Genomic DNA, 17,199 nt, shown 5'->3' with positions numbered 1-17,199 from the left:
GACTAAGTTGAGACTTTTAACTCTTTGTCACGCTCCTCAATCCATTCCTGACCAAAGTGTCAGAGGGTGCATGCTAAAAAGTGTATCAACAGTTCACTGGAAGCCTATGCAGAGGCTACCAAAAATGGTCAAGGATGGGCTTCCAGTGAACTGTTGATGGATGCCTGAGGCGCAGTGATTCACCACTCAGATCTATGCGTTTCTCAAAGATTAACTACAAGAACTGACTGTGCACTTGGTGGATAACAACTCTGAGACCTTAAAAAGTGTCATCATAATCATTTTACTCACTTTTTATATTGTTTTTAATGCTGTAGCTAACTGGAGCACAGCCACCGGAGGCTGCAGTTGTGATTCTGAGTGAAACCACCGAGAGGACTGGCAAGAAATTGGCCCTGCCTAGAAATACTTTGTAACAAGCTGTAAATAGGCCAAAACCAAAAAGTAGCCTTTCCAAACTCTCATCAGACTTTGCTGTATTTTGTGTTTCATGATGATTTGCAAAGATAAAATCAGCATCCTGGGCTTCAGCTGAAAGCATTCACAGAGCTACTTGCAAGTCTACATTTTCCTGGTGATGCTTGCTCTTGCTCATGATAAACCTCCCATAGTGCGTTTGAAATGTACATTTTAAAGCCTTCTGTATACCGCTTTCAATTTGCTTCACAAATGGCCACACAGGGTTCCCGCTGAGTAGCCCCACAGTGAACTCTATGAAATTAGGCAAACAAATCACTCAAAGATTCGTTAATAAAAGGACAGAGACGACACTTTAATAGCCTAAATGTTCTGAAGAATCACCTCATCAGTTACAATTACCATATATTTGCAATACATCACAGTTGATGCATGGACATGTACACAGTTTAGGATGGAAAATAGGATTCATAAGCGTGTACCCGTGACAGACTGAAAGCTGAAATTATTTCACTGTCGCAATTAGAAATAGTTCAATAAATAACTAAAATAAATGTATGTGTATTTTTCCAGGGACACGTGGCATCTGCCCAATCTGCCCCGAGGGTACTGCAGGCACAGCACGAACTCTTTCCAGGTTTCAGACCGAGCATTAATTTGACTTTTTTTCACCATTTAATATCCAATGAGTGGAAAGTGATTAGTCAACAGGCGAGTGGGCAGACAGCAGTTTACTCTGCCTGACAAACAACTACATATGATTGTGAGTCTTCTTTAAACAGTACATAACCAAGTCTCCCCATTAAAAGGTCAAATGAGAATGAGGCACCCTGGGAAATATACATTCTCCAAAAATCCATGTCCATTTCGGTCGCTCTGAGCCTCTGCTGCTGTAATTTGGGCTTCGACTGAGTTCACGAGTGGAGTTCGGTGGGAGCTGATGGATATTGATCTGCCATCCAGCAAGTCTCCTTTCCCTGATCGGTGCTGTCAAGCATCAAACATGACATGACTGTCAGGCCTGCTGCCCACCTTGGGCTACAGCATGCACCTATCGTCGCAGACTGCTTCGCAATACAAACAAATAGCTTCAACCTTTGTATCAGACTGATATGAAACCGATGCATCTCGTACTCAAAATGTACCCCGCATGGCATTAGCTGACCCTGTTGGAAATGTCATTTACCAGGAGTTCAAATCCATGGCTCCTTTTTCACCTGCACACATTTATGAGATTGCAATAGACAGCGGGCGTGAATGTTAAACAGCTGATTTTGGCAGAATACAGAGATTGTAAAGATGTGGGGGATTCTGAAGCTGCCCAACCATCTGACATGTTGTTCAGATCTTGGCAGCTTAAATGTTCCTGACTGTGGACCTGGTGCTGCATCTAAAGTCTGGTTTGTCTCTTTGTGCCTGCTGGCCTGGCGAGTGCAGACCTGGAATTAAAATCAGTTTGTCATTTGCTGTTTAAAAGAGCTGCTGGCTCTTTTAAAACCACAGTTCAGTGGTCAAAAAGGCAAACTTCAAGAACTGCCTCCCTTCCTCTACTGACGCGGGATGTGTGGTAGCGGGCGGACGATTGGATTGGGTACCAAAGAAATACCTCCATGTCAGTTACTCTGTTGTTTCCTAACTTTCTTCGAGCAGCTATAGGAAATCTGTTTCGCACAGGCATCAGAAACAAGTCCCACATTTCTGATAGCATTCGCACACTCAGTGTTGTTCAGACTGTGCCCAGCTGTGTAATATAAAGTCTACTGTGGTTTCGTGTTGACATGTTCAAAAAAGGTGGACTGTAACACGGTTATCTAAGGGCCTCTGAGCACACCACAGAGATTTGGAACATCTACACCTGTATGCAATACTTATTTAACTGCTCGTATTAACCTGGTTGACTAAATGGAGACTTTTGATCAACAAAAACAAAATTTCTCTCTGGTCCCTGCACACAACCATTTGCCAGTTTTACACAAATCTAATATTTTTCTTCTAAAGATGAAATTTTCCCTGACAGCAGTTCTTTTCTGATTTTCCTAAACACATTTTTTGACATGACACACATGTCCCGCAGCCAATCGGAACCGGGGAGGAAGCATCTGGCTCTGTTATCACCTGGCCGATCTCCTGCCACACCACACACAGGAAGTGAAAATGAGTTGGTGGCGGTAGGCCTCGTGCATGATAAGATGGGATGGTGGGTTCTCAGCAGGCCTCTGCTGCTAAAGAACCAATGAGCTGATTCCCAATGGCGGCACGCTTTCCCTTTAATCAAGGGTACGAATGAACACTTATGACTCACCCGTTCTCTGGAAGTGCTTGTCTGTTCTCGGGAGGACACAGCGAGAATCAAAACCCAAAGCACAACTGCATCTGTGCTCAAGTAGGGCTTTAACACAGCTCAGTGTTAAGTACAGATGGATTTGTAGTGAACAGTAGAACTGATAAATCAACAGTCGTGCATTAAAGCTTCCAGTGTAGAAAAAATTATTGGGCCTAAAACTGCAGTTTGAGTTACATACAGATTTGTTTGTAGCTCAAGCTTATTCATCTTTCAGGGAGATCAGCTAGTTCATATAGTAGTATTCGTTTACTGGTTTAATAGTTTATGATTTACAAATCTGTGATTGATCAATACCAAGCCTGCCACAATGCAAAACTCCCAATATGAATCTGAAACCAGCCTTCCCTCCACTAATCCACACTGAAATATCTTTTTAACTTTTCAATTAGTTGAAATTTTACAGATATTCAAGGTGCTAAGAGGTTAAATCACCTAACCTTTTACTTGTCTACACTTCAATTTATGACTAAACGCTTGGAAAATAATAATATTAGGCATCATATAAAATACAACAATATTATATATCTGTGTGTTTGCACCTTTGTCCATGAAGTCCTCCAAGCCCTTCAGGAACTCAGCAACCAAACTTGGCACACAGGTATATATTAGGACCCTGAAGGTTCTCATCTATATCAGATATTATCATGTCATCACGTTGCTTGGCAACCGCCTAGCAACAGGCAAAAATTACGTTTCATTTAGCCTTAATACACCTACAACGGCATCCTATAACATCTTATCCATAAAAAAATTTATGATTCATGCCTAGCAACCGCCTAGCAACAGGCTAAAATAACCTCCTTTTTAGCATATAAACGGTATATGAATATTTTTACCTGCAAAAATTGCATTGCTTTTCTCAGTTTAACTGAATCCAACAGTGGTCAAACAATACTCTACTATTACTATAATACAGTATGTACTAGAATAAGTTTGGTCACTGTGGGCTGTTATAGAAAACTCAAGATTTTCCACTTCTTCTTCACAATAATTGCCTTCAAAGAGCCACTGAAGACTTCCACTGTACAGTAAGGCCAAGAAGGGAAATGACTCATGTTACAAGTTCAAAATTGGGGATGGAAACAAGAGAAAAAACCACAATAACAACACTGGTCCGGCCGGGTTGAGTCAAACGATGATTTTAATGAACATACGCGTGGGAGATGGACACTGATGCAGACAGCCTCTGATCTCAAAATGGTGGAGCATTGCTCAAACTTTTATAGCGTCTGGTGCCTCCACCTTATCATAAAAAGCCTAAACATTCGCATGCTTTCTCTCACACGGCGTCTAAGCTACGACCTTGGCTCCCTGTTTATCTGCTCCTGCTGAGATGGGGCAGAAAACTCCAGCATATTCTGTTCTCTTCTAATCAGACAAATAAGACAATAACTCTCTGCGAACAGTATTTCTTATAACTCAGCAGTATAATGCATCATAAAACAATGTCATTCATTCACAACAAGTCAGCAGTTTAATGTAATGCAAATCAGTTTAGCTAATGCAATAGTTATCAGCTTCTTCTAATTCAGGAGGAAAATGCAAACTAAACTACATAATAATTCACAATCTTTAATTCGGGGTATAACATGGCATAAAATAACACTACAATCCAACACTCACCACCAGCTAATTTCTTTTTGAAATGGGGATTTTTTTTTTTTAGCGCTTTAAGATAATTTGTCTCCCTGCCAATAACAATGATGAAAATTGATAGCTAAAACCAGACTGGTTATACAAACAGCTGCAGGTGATGAGTTGAAATCTGTGAACCTCAATGTGACCCACATAGTGCTGGTTGGAGTAACAAGTGTGCTTTAATGCAACTACCACCCAGCTGCAGTCATGGTAAGCTGACACACTGAGAGGCAGACTTCTAGATCAATGCAGCAAAGATTAAAAAAAAAGAGTTTTCTGGTCATTTGCACTTCAAAAAAAAGAGGAACCACTGCATCAGCAAGCATACTGCTGCATTGACATCATCTCACGCATATGGTTGCTCATGAAGTGGTGTTTCACACATATCACAACACGTTATAAATTTGAATCTACCCAGAACATCGAAGTAACATTTTCAGTCTGAGCTGGGACAGCTTGAATTTCTCAGTATTACACTCTGTGCTGTTGTTAAAATGATCCAAGTGGAAAGATCCAAAGAAAGACTGTCTGCAATCTGCTGTGGCTTTTCGAGCAAGTCTTGCTAATAAATTTATTTCCATTGTGATAGTTTTATTTTATTCTGGGTTTATGCTCTTATAATTTGTTTTATAAACTGAAACTACATCTAGGCCCTTCTGTTTCTCTCTGCCTGTCTAGCTTTTGATTAGGCAAATGACTTGATTAGCCTGTTGCGTAAATGAGGCAATCAGCATCAACCACAGTCAATCAAAAGCGTGCGTGTCACATGACAGCTCCTTGTAATTTGGCTCTGGACCCCTTCCACCAATCACTTTCCCCCAGATAAACACTGGAATGCTGTTCATAATCCATCTCCTGGTGTTCATAACAAACAAGGGTGTCATTCTTCATCAGGAGGACGCTGTGCATTATTTAGGATCTGGCAGGCTTTGTTTATGGCTTACTGAAGGATGTATATTTGCCACAGTATTTGAACAAATTTAGATGCCCAGGTCAAATAAAGTAAAAAAAAGGTTGTGAAGTGTCAGATAATCTCACATTGGGGGGTTTCATACAGCGAGGCAGGACCTGATATTCAGAATGTGTATTAGCATGTGTTAAGAGTGCTAATTGTATCAGGCCAGACACCTTGCTGCTCTGACCACAGACTAACAAGCATCCGATGCTTAACACCACAGGTATCCCACGATTCACTGGGCTCCCATCTGCTCTACACAGCAAAGCATCTATGCACTGTGCTCTCACATGTGAAACACAGGTACATAAAGAAACACAGCACATGCACATCACATCCTGTTAATAGCACAATGATGTAATCAGAGATAACAAGACACACTGATCCTTCTTGAACTTATGAAAGCAATCACAGCCAATGCTGTTTCTCAAAATGGGAAAATGAATACTGAATCCAACCATCATAACGGTGAGGGGAGGGGAGCTCAGCAAACCTTCCCGTTGTGTGATCTGTGCATCATTGCACTGGCAATGTTCACCTGTACGCTTAATGCCACCTGGAGGTGCAAAGAGCGTGATTAGCATCGCTCCAGAAATAGAGCCAATCAGATATCTCCCCCTCAGACCCCTCTTTGCCTCTGGAGGTGCGTGTATGTCATGATTAACTCTGCAGGCAGATAGAAAAACAGCATGTTTTCATGAAAGCTGAAATTTTCCAGACGTCACTTCAAAAGTTAACTTACATGAAAGCCAGCGGCTACAGCCAGAGGCTGTAAGGTGGTTACATTTCTGAGATTAGTGTTTTGTAGCTTGTTCGTCTGTAATTCAGTCAACTGTAAACAGGATTCAAACATAGAGCAATTTTACTTTTCTAAGCTTAGTGTTAGAAATATTACAGCAAGCTGCACGCAGGGTTAAATAACACTTACACAGGGAGATGCTGCAGTTTGTTTTACAGTAAGATACCATCTGTTAGCTGAAAGCTCTTTGCATAATGAGGTCAAAATCTTACAATTTTAGCAAAAGAAACCCAGTAATTTACTCTTTCGTAAGGATTTAGTGATAGTTGGGAGGAAAAAGGAGGCCAGTAACAGATGTCCACCTCTACCTGTTGGAAAAAGACTTGTTGTTTTTGTTGCTGAGAGTAGTTTTATTCCATGTGCAGCTCTGCAACAACCTGCAGTGCTTTCCGTAACAGATCACAACTAAGCTCTGATTTTGGTGTCTAAGTGTACCTGTGTGCAGTCCAGGACAGAGCACAGGAGTCTGTGCTCAGTTGCTTAATTGAAGGGGTGTTGGTTCAATTCCAAGTTCAAAGTGTACCAAAGTATTCTTGGACAGGATACTGATACTGATGGCAGGAAAGCACAGGGCATAGTGCTGCCCTGCTGGGTGTGTGTGTGTGTATACATGAACACATAGCAAACACCTTAACACTGCTTGTAAAGCTTCAAGTAAAAGGTGCTGTGGCTTTCCTGCGAGCCTGCAGAGGACAACTGCAGAAAGCACATGGTGCATACTGCTGGGATGACCTGAAGTCAACTTTACCTGTCTGAGCTGACACGTTAAGTGTTCTGTTCATTTGAAAGCGTCCAACTTTACCAAAACCCCCTAAAAACAAAAAAACAAACGTTTTCTAACCTCAGGTCTGAGTTACTAAGTAAACTTCATTGTCAGACAGTGAGCACGAGGGTCCATGCAGGCATCTCTGTGCCTGTTTTTGTGGACACGTGGACACGTCCTTGGACAAATTACATTACAATACACTGACTGCAACAGGATTTACTGCTTAGCTGTCATGTTTCCAGCTTTGTGAACTAACTTCTATTGCTGCAGGTGTCATTTAGACAAAGGTGCAACTAAAGCTTCAAAAAACATACAAAATACCAGTTTTCAACCTTTTTACTCATGTTCTTATTCTTGAGGTGTAAAATTGCTGTGCAATAAAATCCAAACCCAACAGATCGTCCGGATGTTAGGTAGATGAGTAGGTGGAAATATGAAATGTTTCAGTTTCAACTGCTGTGAAGATTTAGTGAGTGTGAAAGTCGGCTTTCAATAATCTCACAGTATTAACGCAACCTCTCTGTGGAGTTTAATTTTCACTGGTGTAACTTTTAAACCTTCCTGTGTGGCTTCAATCCAGTTTAAGAGCTTTTGAAGCAAGCTCACACTTTTTACATTAAGATGTTATCAAAAGCCTTTTTGAAGTGTTTCTCTCTACGCTCAAGAGATTTTAAATGTGCATGCGTTTGTTAGTAGCCCCCCTCTTCAGTGTCTTTATTAACTAACTGTGAACAAAGCCCTGAAGCACAGATAAACCTTTTTACGTCTGCGGGGCAGTCCAAACCAGTCATCATCTGACAGGAAGGTGATGTGTCACACATGCAGCACAGTCACAATGAGGTTTGGATATTATACACTTATCGCTAAAGTCAACAAACTTGATATGGCAAGTAGAAAGGGTGTGTTTGCATTTGTGTGTGTGCACAAAGAAAACGGCCAAATTATTTACCTCAAGCCGAGACATTGATGCTGGTTAAACGTTGCAACAGCCAAACAGTAGCTGGAAGGAAGAAAGAAACAATAGAGAAGAGGTGTTAAAGTGACACTCATCAAACTTGTTATTACATTCAACATAAATCCAAGTTGATCATTAAACTAACTAGTAGCACATTGATAAAAAAAAAAGAGATTTAAAGTATAAAAGCATAAAAAAAATATTATTGAACTTCACACGACTCATTAAGACCACCTGGCATTACCACATACTGATGATCGGTGAGCATGCCAGAGGCATCAAAAGGCCTAATGAGCCTTTCTATCGAGCCAGAAAAGAGCATGATAAAGCACTTTTATTACTTTGATGTGCTGTTTTTTTGTATTATTATTCTTGACTCTCTCTCTCGCAGAGTGTTCAGCCCATGTGGGTTCCAAGGATGCTGCGAGAATAATAAAACCTAGCACAATAAACAGAAAATATTGCACAAACAACAGCAGGGACAAAATGTGCCGTCTCCCCTTCAAAGGCAAATCAAATTAGCAGACGTGGACATTCCTCAGCGCCTCATATAAACTATGATAAATCAAAAAATTGGCAATGGGCTGGGGTGAAGTTTCTAACTGACTCAAAGTGCTTCTCAATATCTCATATTCAGGAATAAATGTTTAGACTCAACACATAAACTTATGGGTGGAATTCAGGCCGACAAATGTTATTTTATTACTGCCAGTTACCCAGTTAAGAGAACGCACTGTGTATTTACAGATGGTTTTCAATTAAATGACTCTCCTGTACTTTTTAAGCCACTGATTCTTTTCCTTTTTTCATGCACTGTGCAGGAGACGACAAAGAGCTTATGTGTTTTTTTTACCTGTAAGATTAAATAGTACATCTAGCAAGTGACACGGGCCTAATCAGCTTTGAAACCACATAAACAGACACCATTGCCCTACTCTTGTGTTTTATTGTTGATGTTGAGATAGGGACAGGAGGAAACAGTGCTGCAATCACGTCAGATGGCATATCAGGCAGATGAGCACTTTAAACTTCGCTTAAAACTTGTAATGATCCAAAACTGCTGCTGAATTTACTTTGTGAAAACACCTCCAGCCATGCGCTTTAATTTTCTGAGGACATACACAACCAGCTACATTAACTCAGGCGGCCTTAAAGTAAAGAGGTAATAGAAAATAAATACATGATTTAAAAAAAAGCTAACATTAATTTGGTGTTGGGATTCAGTGTTTTTTGTGTGTGTGTGTGACTCCCAGCACCTCAAACTGAACTAAACTCTAGTTAATGGCTAAAGTTAAGATACTTTGGCTTTTACTTTTCTACTGTGGTACACACTCACCAGTCACTTTATTAGGTACACTGGCTCATCTGCTTGTTCATGCAAACACCCAATCAACCAATCACAGGCTAAGAACTCAGAAGTTTGAACCAAGCATCAGACTGCTTTGAGCTAATAGGAAGGCAACAGGAACTTAAATAATCACTTGTTGCAACCGAGGCATGGAAACGAGCATCTCTGAATGCTAAAGCAGCAGAAGACCACACCAGCTGACTGAAGGTTGGGAAATCTTGTCTCCTCTGATTAGTCTCGATTTCTGGTGTGATGTACAGATTGCAGGATCGACATTTGGCGTAAACAAAATATAAGCATGGATCCATCCTCCTTGTGTCAAATGTTCAGGTTGATAGGGATCTGTAAAGAGGGAAAGTTTTTGGTACACTTTGGACTTCTTGAGCACTGTTTAAACTTGGCAGCCTACATGGGTATTGTTGCTGTCCATCTCTTTATGACAGTGTAACCATCGTCTAATAGCTGCTTTCAGCTGGATAACACACCGTGTCACAAAGCTCAGACTATCTGAAACTGGTTTATTGAACGTGATGATAAGTTCACTGTACTGAAATGGCCTCCACAGTCACAAGAACTCATTCCAACAGAGCACCTTTGGGATGCGGTGGAACAGGAGATTCACATCATGGATTTGCAGCTGGCAAATCAGCAGCACAACTCCCTGAAGAACGTATTTGGCACCTTGATGAATCTATGCAGGGGGTCTGTTTTTGACTACTAAGAAGGTTGTGGTCAGTATTGGCCCAGTATAGTGGCTAGTGAGTGTAGGTCAAGTTTCCGAAGCCCCGAGTCTTTACACTCCCCATAACTTAGCACCGCATAAATGGCATTCACTCTCTGGAGCCTCTTTCAAACCTCCAGTTTGTAGTGCAGTCTGGGCGTTAAAGATGAAATCAGAAATCTCCTGATTAAACTCTGCTCCTCCATCACTGTAAAATTATCTCTTCCTGAGCCCATAAGACGGATAAGTGTTCCTCGTAATGTGTAAAATTGGTAAAATCATCACCTCAGCAGAGGATCCTGCTGCCTTTTCAAAGTCGCACGCTGCACAAGCCATCTCGTCCTCGAGCAGCATTTGACTGGATTAGACTTCATCGGATTATTACTCTTTGCCACTCGGCTTTGCCATTACGCCTGTCAGTTACAAGCTGCAGTAGCTCAGGGGGACAAGATGTAGAGAGCTGGACAGGAAAACTGTGCTTCAAGCATCAGTTTGAGTTGTTGTAATTCCTGCTGTTAGTCGGTTTGAGAGAAAGAATATCATGGATTATTAAACTTCCCTCCGGGCCATAATAGAAAATTCAATCTACCGCTCGGCTTCATGTTTGTCCAGACAATATGTGTAGAAACTGTCAGTACCAATGTTTAGTAGCACCTAGCTTCCTAAAAAGTGGGGCTGGCACACGCGGACACCCAGGATCTAATAACAACACTTTTTCCCCCTGATGTCAGAACCAATCAATACCAAAGATTTTGAATATTTCCTTCCTCTGTGTTGCTAACTCTGCCCATCAGTCTAACTTTTGTCCTATTTTCTGCTGACTGTAAGATCCAGAAAGTGCAGGTCTACATATAATTTAAACACTGTGTTTCACGAACATGGACTGGCTTTCATCAAAGAGCTTCACATGTTTATCTATATATTGTAGTATTGCACCATATATAAATGTACACACACACACACACACACACACACACACACACACACACACACACACACACACACACACACACATATATTACTCTTTTGAGTTGAACTAAGTAAATGTGTGTTGCTACCCTATTTGCCCTGAACATTGTCATTTTTTATTTTAAGTGTTATAAAGTAAAAATTGACTCATTGCCTTTGCTGAGTATGACAGTAAATTCTGGTTTATCTCTGCAGGTAAATGTGACTAATTTATGATTAAACTGGAGCCACAACTATTGTTTCTTCTGTGCTCTTTGTTTCACTGACACCAGAGTTTTCTCTGTTTCAAGTTTGTACATTTCCGTTTCAGTTTGCCACATAACTGAAAACCTTCCTGTGCTGATTTCATAGAATTATAAAACTGATCAGTGCACATGTGCACTACAATTCTGGCTTAAAGACTACCGGTATGTATTTGCAAATTTTAGCCTTGCCAAACTTTAAGCATGCATTGCAATTTTTGTTTTCTTGTACTTTTCCAGCCTCTTGCATGCCCACATTTGGGAAGTCAGTCTGAGCTGCTTTTCAGATTGTTTCAGATTATTTCTATGATTTTCCCCCAAACTGACAATCTAACATTGGTACTCACTTCACACTGTAACTGGCCAGGTGTGTGTAGGTGAGAGGCGACAGAGATTGAGCTCAATCTTCTTGCGGCTCATTTTAGGTGACTGTTCCTGCAGCATTTCAGATGAACACAGTGCAACATTTTCTTAACAGCGTGTTTAACTCGGGTCACAGTGGGACTAGAGCTTACACTGGCTGATAGGAACACTGGGGCTGATTCACACCCACATACTCACATCACAAGGGAACCTAGCATGCACGTCATTGGACTGCTACAGGTTGCTGGAGAAAGCTCACATGAACAAAGGGAGACTGTGAAGACACTATGGCTCAAACCCAGAACCCAACAACTGCTCCGTTAAGCAACACACTTACTTCACACATTTACTAAACTTCAGTACGAGCTCTTTGCACCTTAGAGTCTTGTCACATTTTGCACCCCACCCAACAATTTCTTTTGCATTCTAATATCTGAAGTAGTTAGTACATACTCCTATTGTGTGCATTTATATTAATATTTACATAGAGATGTATAGATTACATATGCACTGAAAATTTAGTATATTCTATATTCTATTTCTGTACCACGGAAATTCCTGATTTGTGTACAAACTTGCCAATAAAAATGATTCTGATTATTTTTATGTTACTTTTAGATTTCTATATCCAAGATGGTCTACTTTTACCAGGGGTGGAGGAAAAAAAAGTCGAGACAACATACTTTTCAAATATTGTGTGTGGTGAGCCTGGTTCTGCTGGAAGTTTCTTCCCATTAAAGGGAGTTTTTTCTCCCCACTGTCGCCAAAGTACTTGCTCATAGGGGGTCATATGATTGTTGGGTTTTTCACTCTATGTATTATTGTAGGGTCTACCTTACAATATAAAGCACCTTGAGGCGACTGTTGCTGCGATTTGGAGCTGTATAAATAAAATAAATTGAATTGAATTGAAAATATTGTATTGATGCAGGGATGCCAAATGTTGTTACTTTATTACAGTTTTTCTCAGTCGCTTTGGTGCGTTTCTCAGATCAGAATTGAAATTCTCATAACTATTAGTTCAACCTCCACAACACTCAGTCATTTGTGCACATCATAGTAGCAATTTCTCCTCTCTCTGAACAAACTGCAAATGATTTTGGACATGAATCAGTTGCTTCCAAACATTTCCCTGCTGCTTTCTGACATTTCCATTTGCTTATGTCATGTCAGTCAAAAGTAATCATACCTATGGATGCTGAATAGTCGTTCCCAATAAAACTAATAGTCATACATCCATTGCTTAAGTCATCACACACAAAATTGTTGAATTAGTTATCACATGCCAAATATTGGCCATCTGTCAAGCAAATCCTATACCTTTCTGTATCATTGTTCCTGGAAATGTCTCCGAAATTGAACAACTGATCTCAGGTGAATTACAGCTGTCACTCATGAGGAGGCTCTACCAAATTGGTGATTTTATGTTTACATGTATTCTACAGTGAACAAGTTACTGTAGCATATTTTTCTTTTGCACAATTCTGTAGGATTACAAACACTTCTACACAATGGAAATGTGAAACGTACGTATTCAGTGTCTCAGTTACTCCCAAGACTCCCATAACATCTACAGTGACTTTACTGCACATTTCAGATGGCTGTACAGGTAGGCCATAGTGCTGTCGTCAGCATTTTCAGGTGTCACCAATTGTTTTTGCAATGGGAAACACTGAAATTATAAACTGTCATAGTGGAAACATGACAATGCCATTTGACTATCTTGTTCATAAAGATGGTGTCAAGACTTTTCATTTTGATGGCACTGACAGTTTCATTGACATGGATACTTGCTTTTGAGGTATGGATAATCAATTCTGTGCATGTGACGTGCTTTTGCAGGCTATCCACTAGGTTTTGCAGTTTGCACTAATTGTTTTGGGAAATGCACTAACTGCTGTGCAAATGTTAATGGTGTTCTGAGAAACGCACCAAAGCGACTGAGAAAAACTGTAAATAAATGAAAGTACTCTGGGAATAGTACTCATCTCATGCATAATGTTAGCGGAGCAGACTTACATTAAACTGACTCAATTGAAAAACCATCCATCCAACACTGGACACACTTAGCTTGACAGAGCTGCCAAGCTAATGGCTCAGTCACGCTCGTAAAAATAGGACAGCACCCTCCCTGCAGCTATAAACTCTATCTTATATCAACATTTATGGCAGGTTTTAGTGACAGTGTTGGTACTCTTGACAAGCTCAACAACAATTTTGCAAGAACAAAAGGAAAATGACTAAATTGAGATAACTTTATCTTATTGGATCAAACCAACAGAGACAATGGATGGATGGATGGATGGATGGATGGATGGATAGTTAGTTAGTTAGTTAGTTAGTCACGGCTGCCGAGGCGAGCCGTGTGGAGTTGGAAAAAGGACCCAAGAGCAAGCAGTGTATGAAAAGATTAGTGGAGTTTATTTACAAGGTGTCAGTGGCAGGAACAGAAAACGAATAATGAGACAAACTAACGGAAACCTAAACTGGGAAAACTAAAGAGCAACTAGAAATCCACAGGACACGGGGTGAAAGGCAGAGAGACGCAGACTGACGGAGGATACAAAAACGCAGAGCGACACAGCTGAATGCAGAAAAGCCCGGACTTACATGGAGTAATACAGACAAACCGGCAACAGGCAGGAGAACACACAGGGCTTAAATACACACACCAGTAATCAGGGGATAAGAGACAGGAGGGCAACACAGCTGGGAGAAATCAGAGCTGACGGGACAGGGGAAATTTAAACTGAACACACTCACATCAGACATGAACCTTCAGAATAAAACAGGAAATTAACAGACAGAGAACCAGACAGGACACTGAACTTGACAGGCAGACTCATGAGCAGACACAATAACACCATGGACAGACAGAGGGAACACAGAGAAGTGGGAGCAGGCAGGCAAAGAACAGAAACCTAACAAATGGCAAAATAACAACAGAATACACACTCGGAATGAACAAAAGCATAAGGAAACACAAAACACTGAGTCCTCAGACTCAGGACCATGACATACATAGATAGATAGATAGATAGATAGATAGATAGATAGATAGATAGATAGATAGATAGATAGATAGATAGATAGATAGATAGATAGATAGATAGATAGATAGATAGATAGATAGATAGATAGATAGATAGATAGATAGATAGATAGATAGATAGATAGATAGATAGTGTTATTGCAATACTGCAATACTCTGCATACTGCAAAAAGTAAAAAAAATTGGGACTAAAGTACTGTGACAATATTGTGTCATGGGGTGCCTTTAATTTTTCCATCATCTCCCATTGCAGCTATTCAAGACACATGCCAACTTCCCATTTCCAGCAATGTCAGACAAAATGCTCCACCAGCATGTTCCTTTTTAGCCCAACCTGGACCTTTGCTTCAGTGAACAGCTCTCCTGTCCACAAGGCGCTGTCCTTTCTTTCCTCAGATGTGTATGCACCTTTAGCAATCCTATAAAACATGCATACACATCTGAGGTTTCTGAGCCAGAGACGTGGAATTAGTTATTAGACTGAGCAGCATTACAAAGGCAGCCGTGCTTACGTGCACACTCTGATAGATGAAAGTGATGGGAATGTACAGAATGAGAAAAACTAACTGTGCTCAGCATATTAATCATTAATCTAAACAGGAAACTCTTCTAAGACACACATGTACTATCAGAGTTTGTGGGTTTTGCACAGACAATAGTATGATAGTTTCACTTTAAACTCAATTAAAAAGGTGAAAGTGCATGATGTCTAAAGTTTCAGTGATGCTGGCTTTTCTGTTTGTTAGACAGGAGTAATTCTGTGAAGTGTGCTGTGTGTAAAGCTACAAGTAATAAAGCAGCAGGTATGACTGTTAACAAAAACACAAAATGTAGGTGTATTCAGTTTAGCGGTTTATGAGAAAGCACAACTACACTGATGTGAGTGAAACTCAGACCTATCCCTATCTGTTCTGATACATCCATTATTTTCTACTTATCCACAGTCATGCTGCAGGGAAATCCAGAGATCTCTCTCCCCACCACACCTTCCACTTCCCCCCGAGGGAGGCCAGATGAGAAATATAACCACTACAAAGCATTCTGGTTCTACCCCAGGGTCTCTTCTCAGAGTGCCAGGAACACCTCCAAAAACAGGCAACCAGGAATCATCCCATCCAGATGCCGGAAAAAGCTCAACTTAGAAAGCCGGAATGAAATGGAGCTGGTTGACCATGCCTGGAGCCAGGCCTCTCTCCCAGAAAGACACCACCCACAGGGGCAGGCACTGGGGTCATTAGCAACATGAGCAAGGCAGTAGGGGTCTGGGCATGTGGACTAGTTCTGGGGATGTGATCTTCGTTTTGATGTACACCAGAACTTGTTTATGGGCCTTTTTCACACATCACACTAAGAAAGGTTGAATCCCATTTAACCGCATCAGTTTTAGGGTGCTGATATGACCGAAGCCACCTTGTTACTGAATAAAACATAGCCACTATTACCAGAAATAAGATGGCCCGATCAAACTGAGCTGCGTAGTCCATGTAGCACACCTCATTACCCTCAAACAATAGACCAAACACGACTTCTCAATTTGAGCTGCAAATTTTCCCTGTGACGTGTGCGCCCGCTAAATCCACCCCTTCGTCATCCCTGCATCCACCTGCTGTATCTGAGGGTATTTTTTACACCATCATAACCACAAATATGATAGATGAGGAAAGTGTGGAGATCCAGTTAAAATTTCTATAGAGGGGAAGCCATCATCCAGAGATAGCGCAACACAATAAAGTGAGCGTGTGCGTGTCGTTAGGGCACATCTCAAGGTTTAAAAGGCAGCAGTTTGCAATGAAAATGCATCTTGGAAGAGATCGTTAAATGCCCCCCCCCCCCCCCCCCCCCAACCCCACCTCCAATGTATAGATTCCTATACAGTCAATATTTTTTTTTAATTGCACCGATGATTCAACCAAGAGCGCTGCAGAGGTGCCTCTGTGTGAGTCATGAAGTCCTACCTACTGGAAAAAGGAAAATGAATGGGAGTTTTATGCTCAGAATAGCTGCTTCCACTTTACAACTGCATGATAAATGAAGACGTGTGCTGTGAAAAAGGCCTGCTATTGAGAACCATTGAAGATAGATGCTGTGACAGAAGGATTCTCATCTCAAGTTGTAACACCAAGTGGATCTTTCCAAATTTTTTAATCTTTGGAGAGCTCACTGTGATGCTGCAGTCTTTATTTGCTTTTGCCTATAAGGTAAAAAGGACCTTCTTGAGACCTGAAAACCCTCTGTCCTTTGAAGCGCACCCCAACAGGAGGGTTTTTCTTCTTCTTTTTTTGATGTTCTGGTTTCAAGATGCTTTTTGGTAGAGTGCAGAAACAATTCTTCAAAGGTCTGTCTATTTGTGGCAATCTGTCGCTTCTTGAAATAATGTCAGGTGGCTTTTTTACTTGACAGGAGATGACTTTCAGCTCAGAGGATGATGGGTTTCTCAGGCACAAATCTCTTGTGAATCCTTACTTGGGAACACCCTGACCCCAAGTAAGGTGTAAGCTACCAACTTTCTAAAAAGCAGGGCTCCCTGACAAAACTACTTAATAGAACCACGAATAGCATTTTAGTTATGTGTGCAATTGTCTGCAATAGCTATTTAGAATGTGTGCTGGAAGATGGGTCTGTTTATAAGC

At 40.9% G+C, this 17,199-nt stretch overlaps 1 protein-coding gene across 2 annotated transcripts in view; it reads right to left on the bottom strand.

Moving 5' to 3' along the window:
* LOC113006858 (3',5'-cyclic-AMP phosphodiesterase 4C-like) overlaps positions 1–17,199 on the bottom strand; it is a 105,006-nt gene that overhangs the window by 84,840 nt on the left and 2,967 nt on the right. Inside the window, exon 2 of one of the 2 annotated variants that reach the window (XM_080290198.1) lies at positions 7,869–7,919. In XM_080290198.1, the coding sequence (XP_080146324.1) occupies positions 7,869–7,883 (15 nt within the window). In that variant the 5' untranslated portion in view covers positions 7,884–7,919. Of the gene's footprint in view, positions 1–7,868; positions 8,638–17,199 lie in introns of those variants that run through there. The other variant, XM_080290199.1, reaches the window with a different exon arrangement.

The sequence above is a fragment of the Astatotilapia calliptera genome, chromosome 15 (assembly GCF_964374335.1).
Source record: "Astatotilapia calliptera chromosome 15, fAstCal68.1, whole genome shotgun sequence".
Classification (NCBI taxonomy): domain Eukaryota; kingdom Metazoa; phylum Chordata; class Actinopteri; order Cichliformes; family Cichlidae; genus Astatotilapia; species Astatotilapia calliptera.
This window is presented reverse-complemented; position numbering and strand designations above follow the sequence as displayed.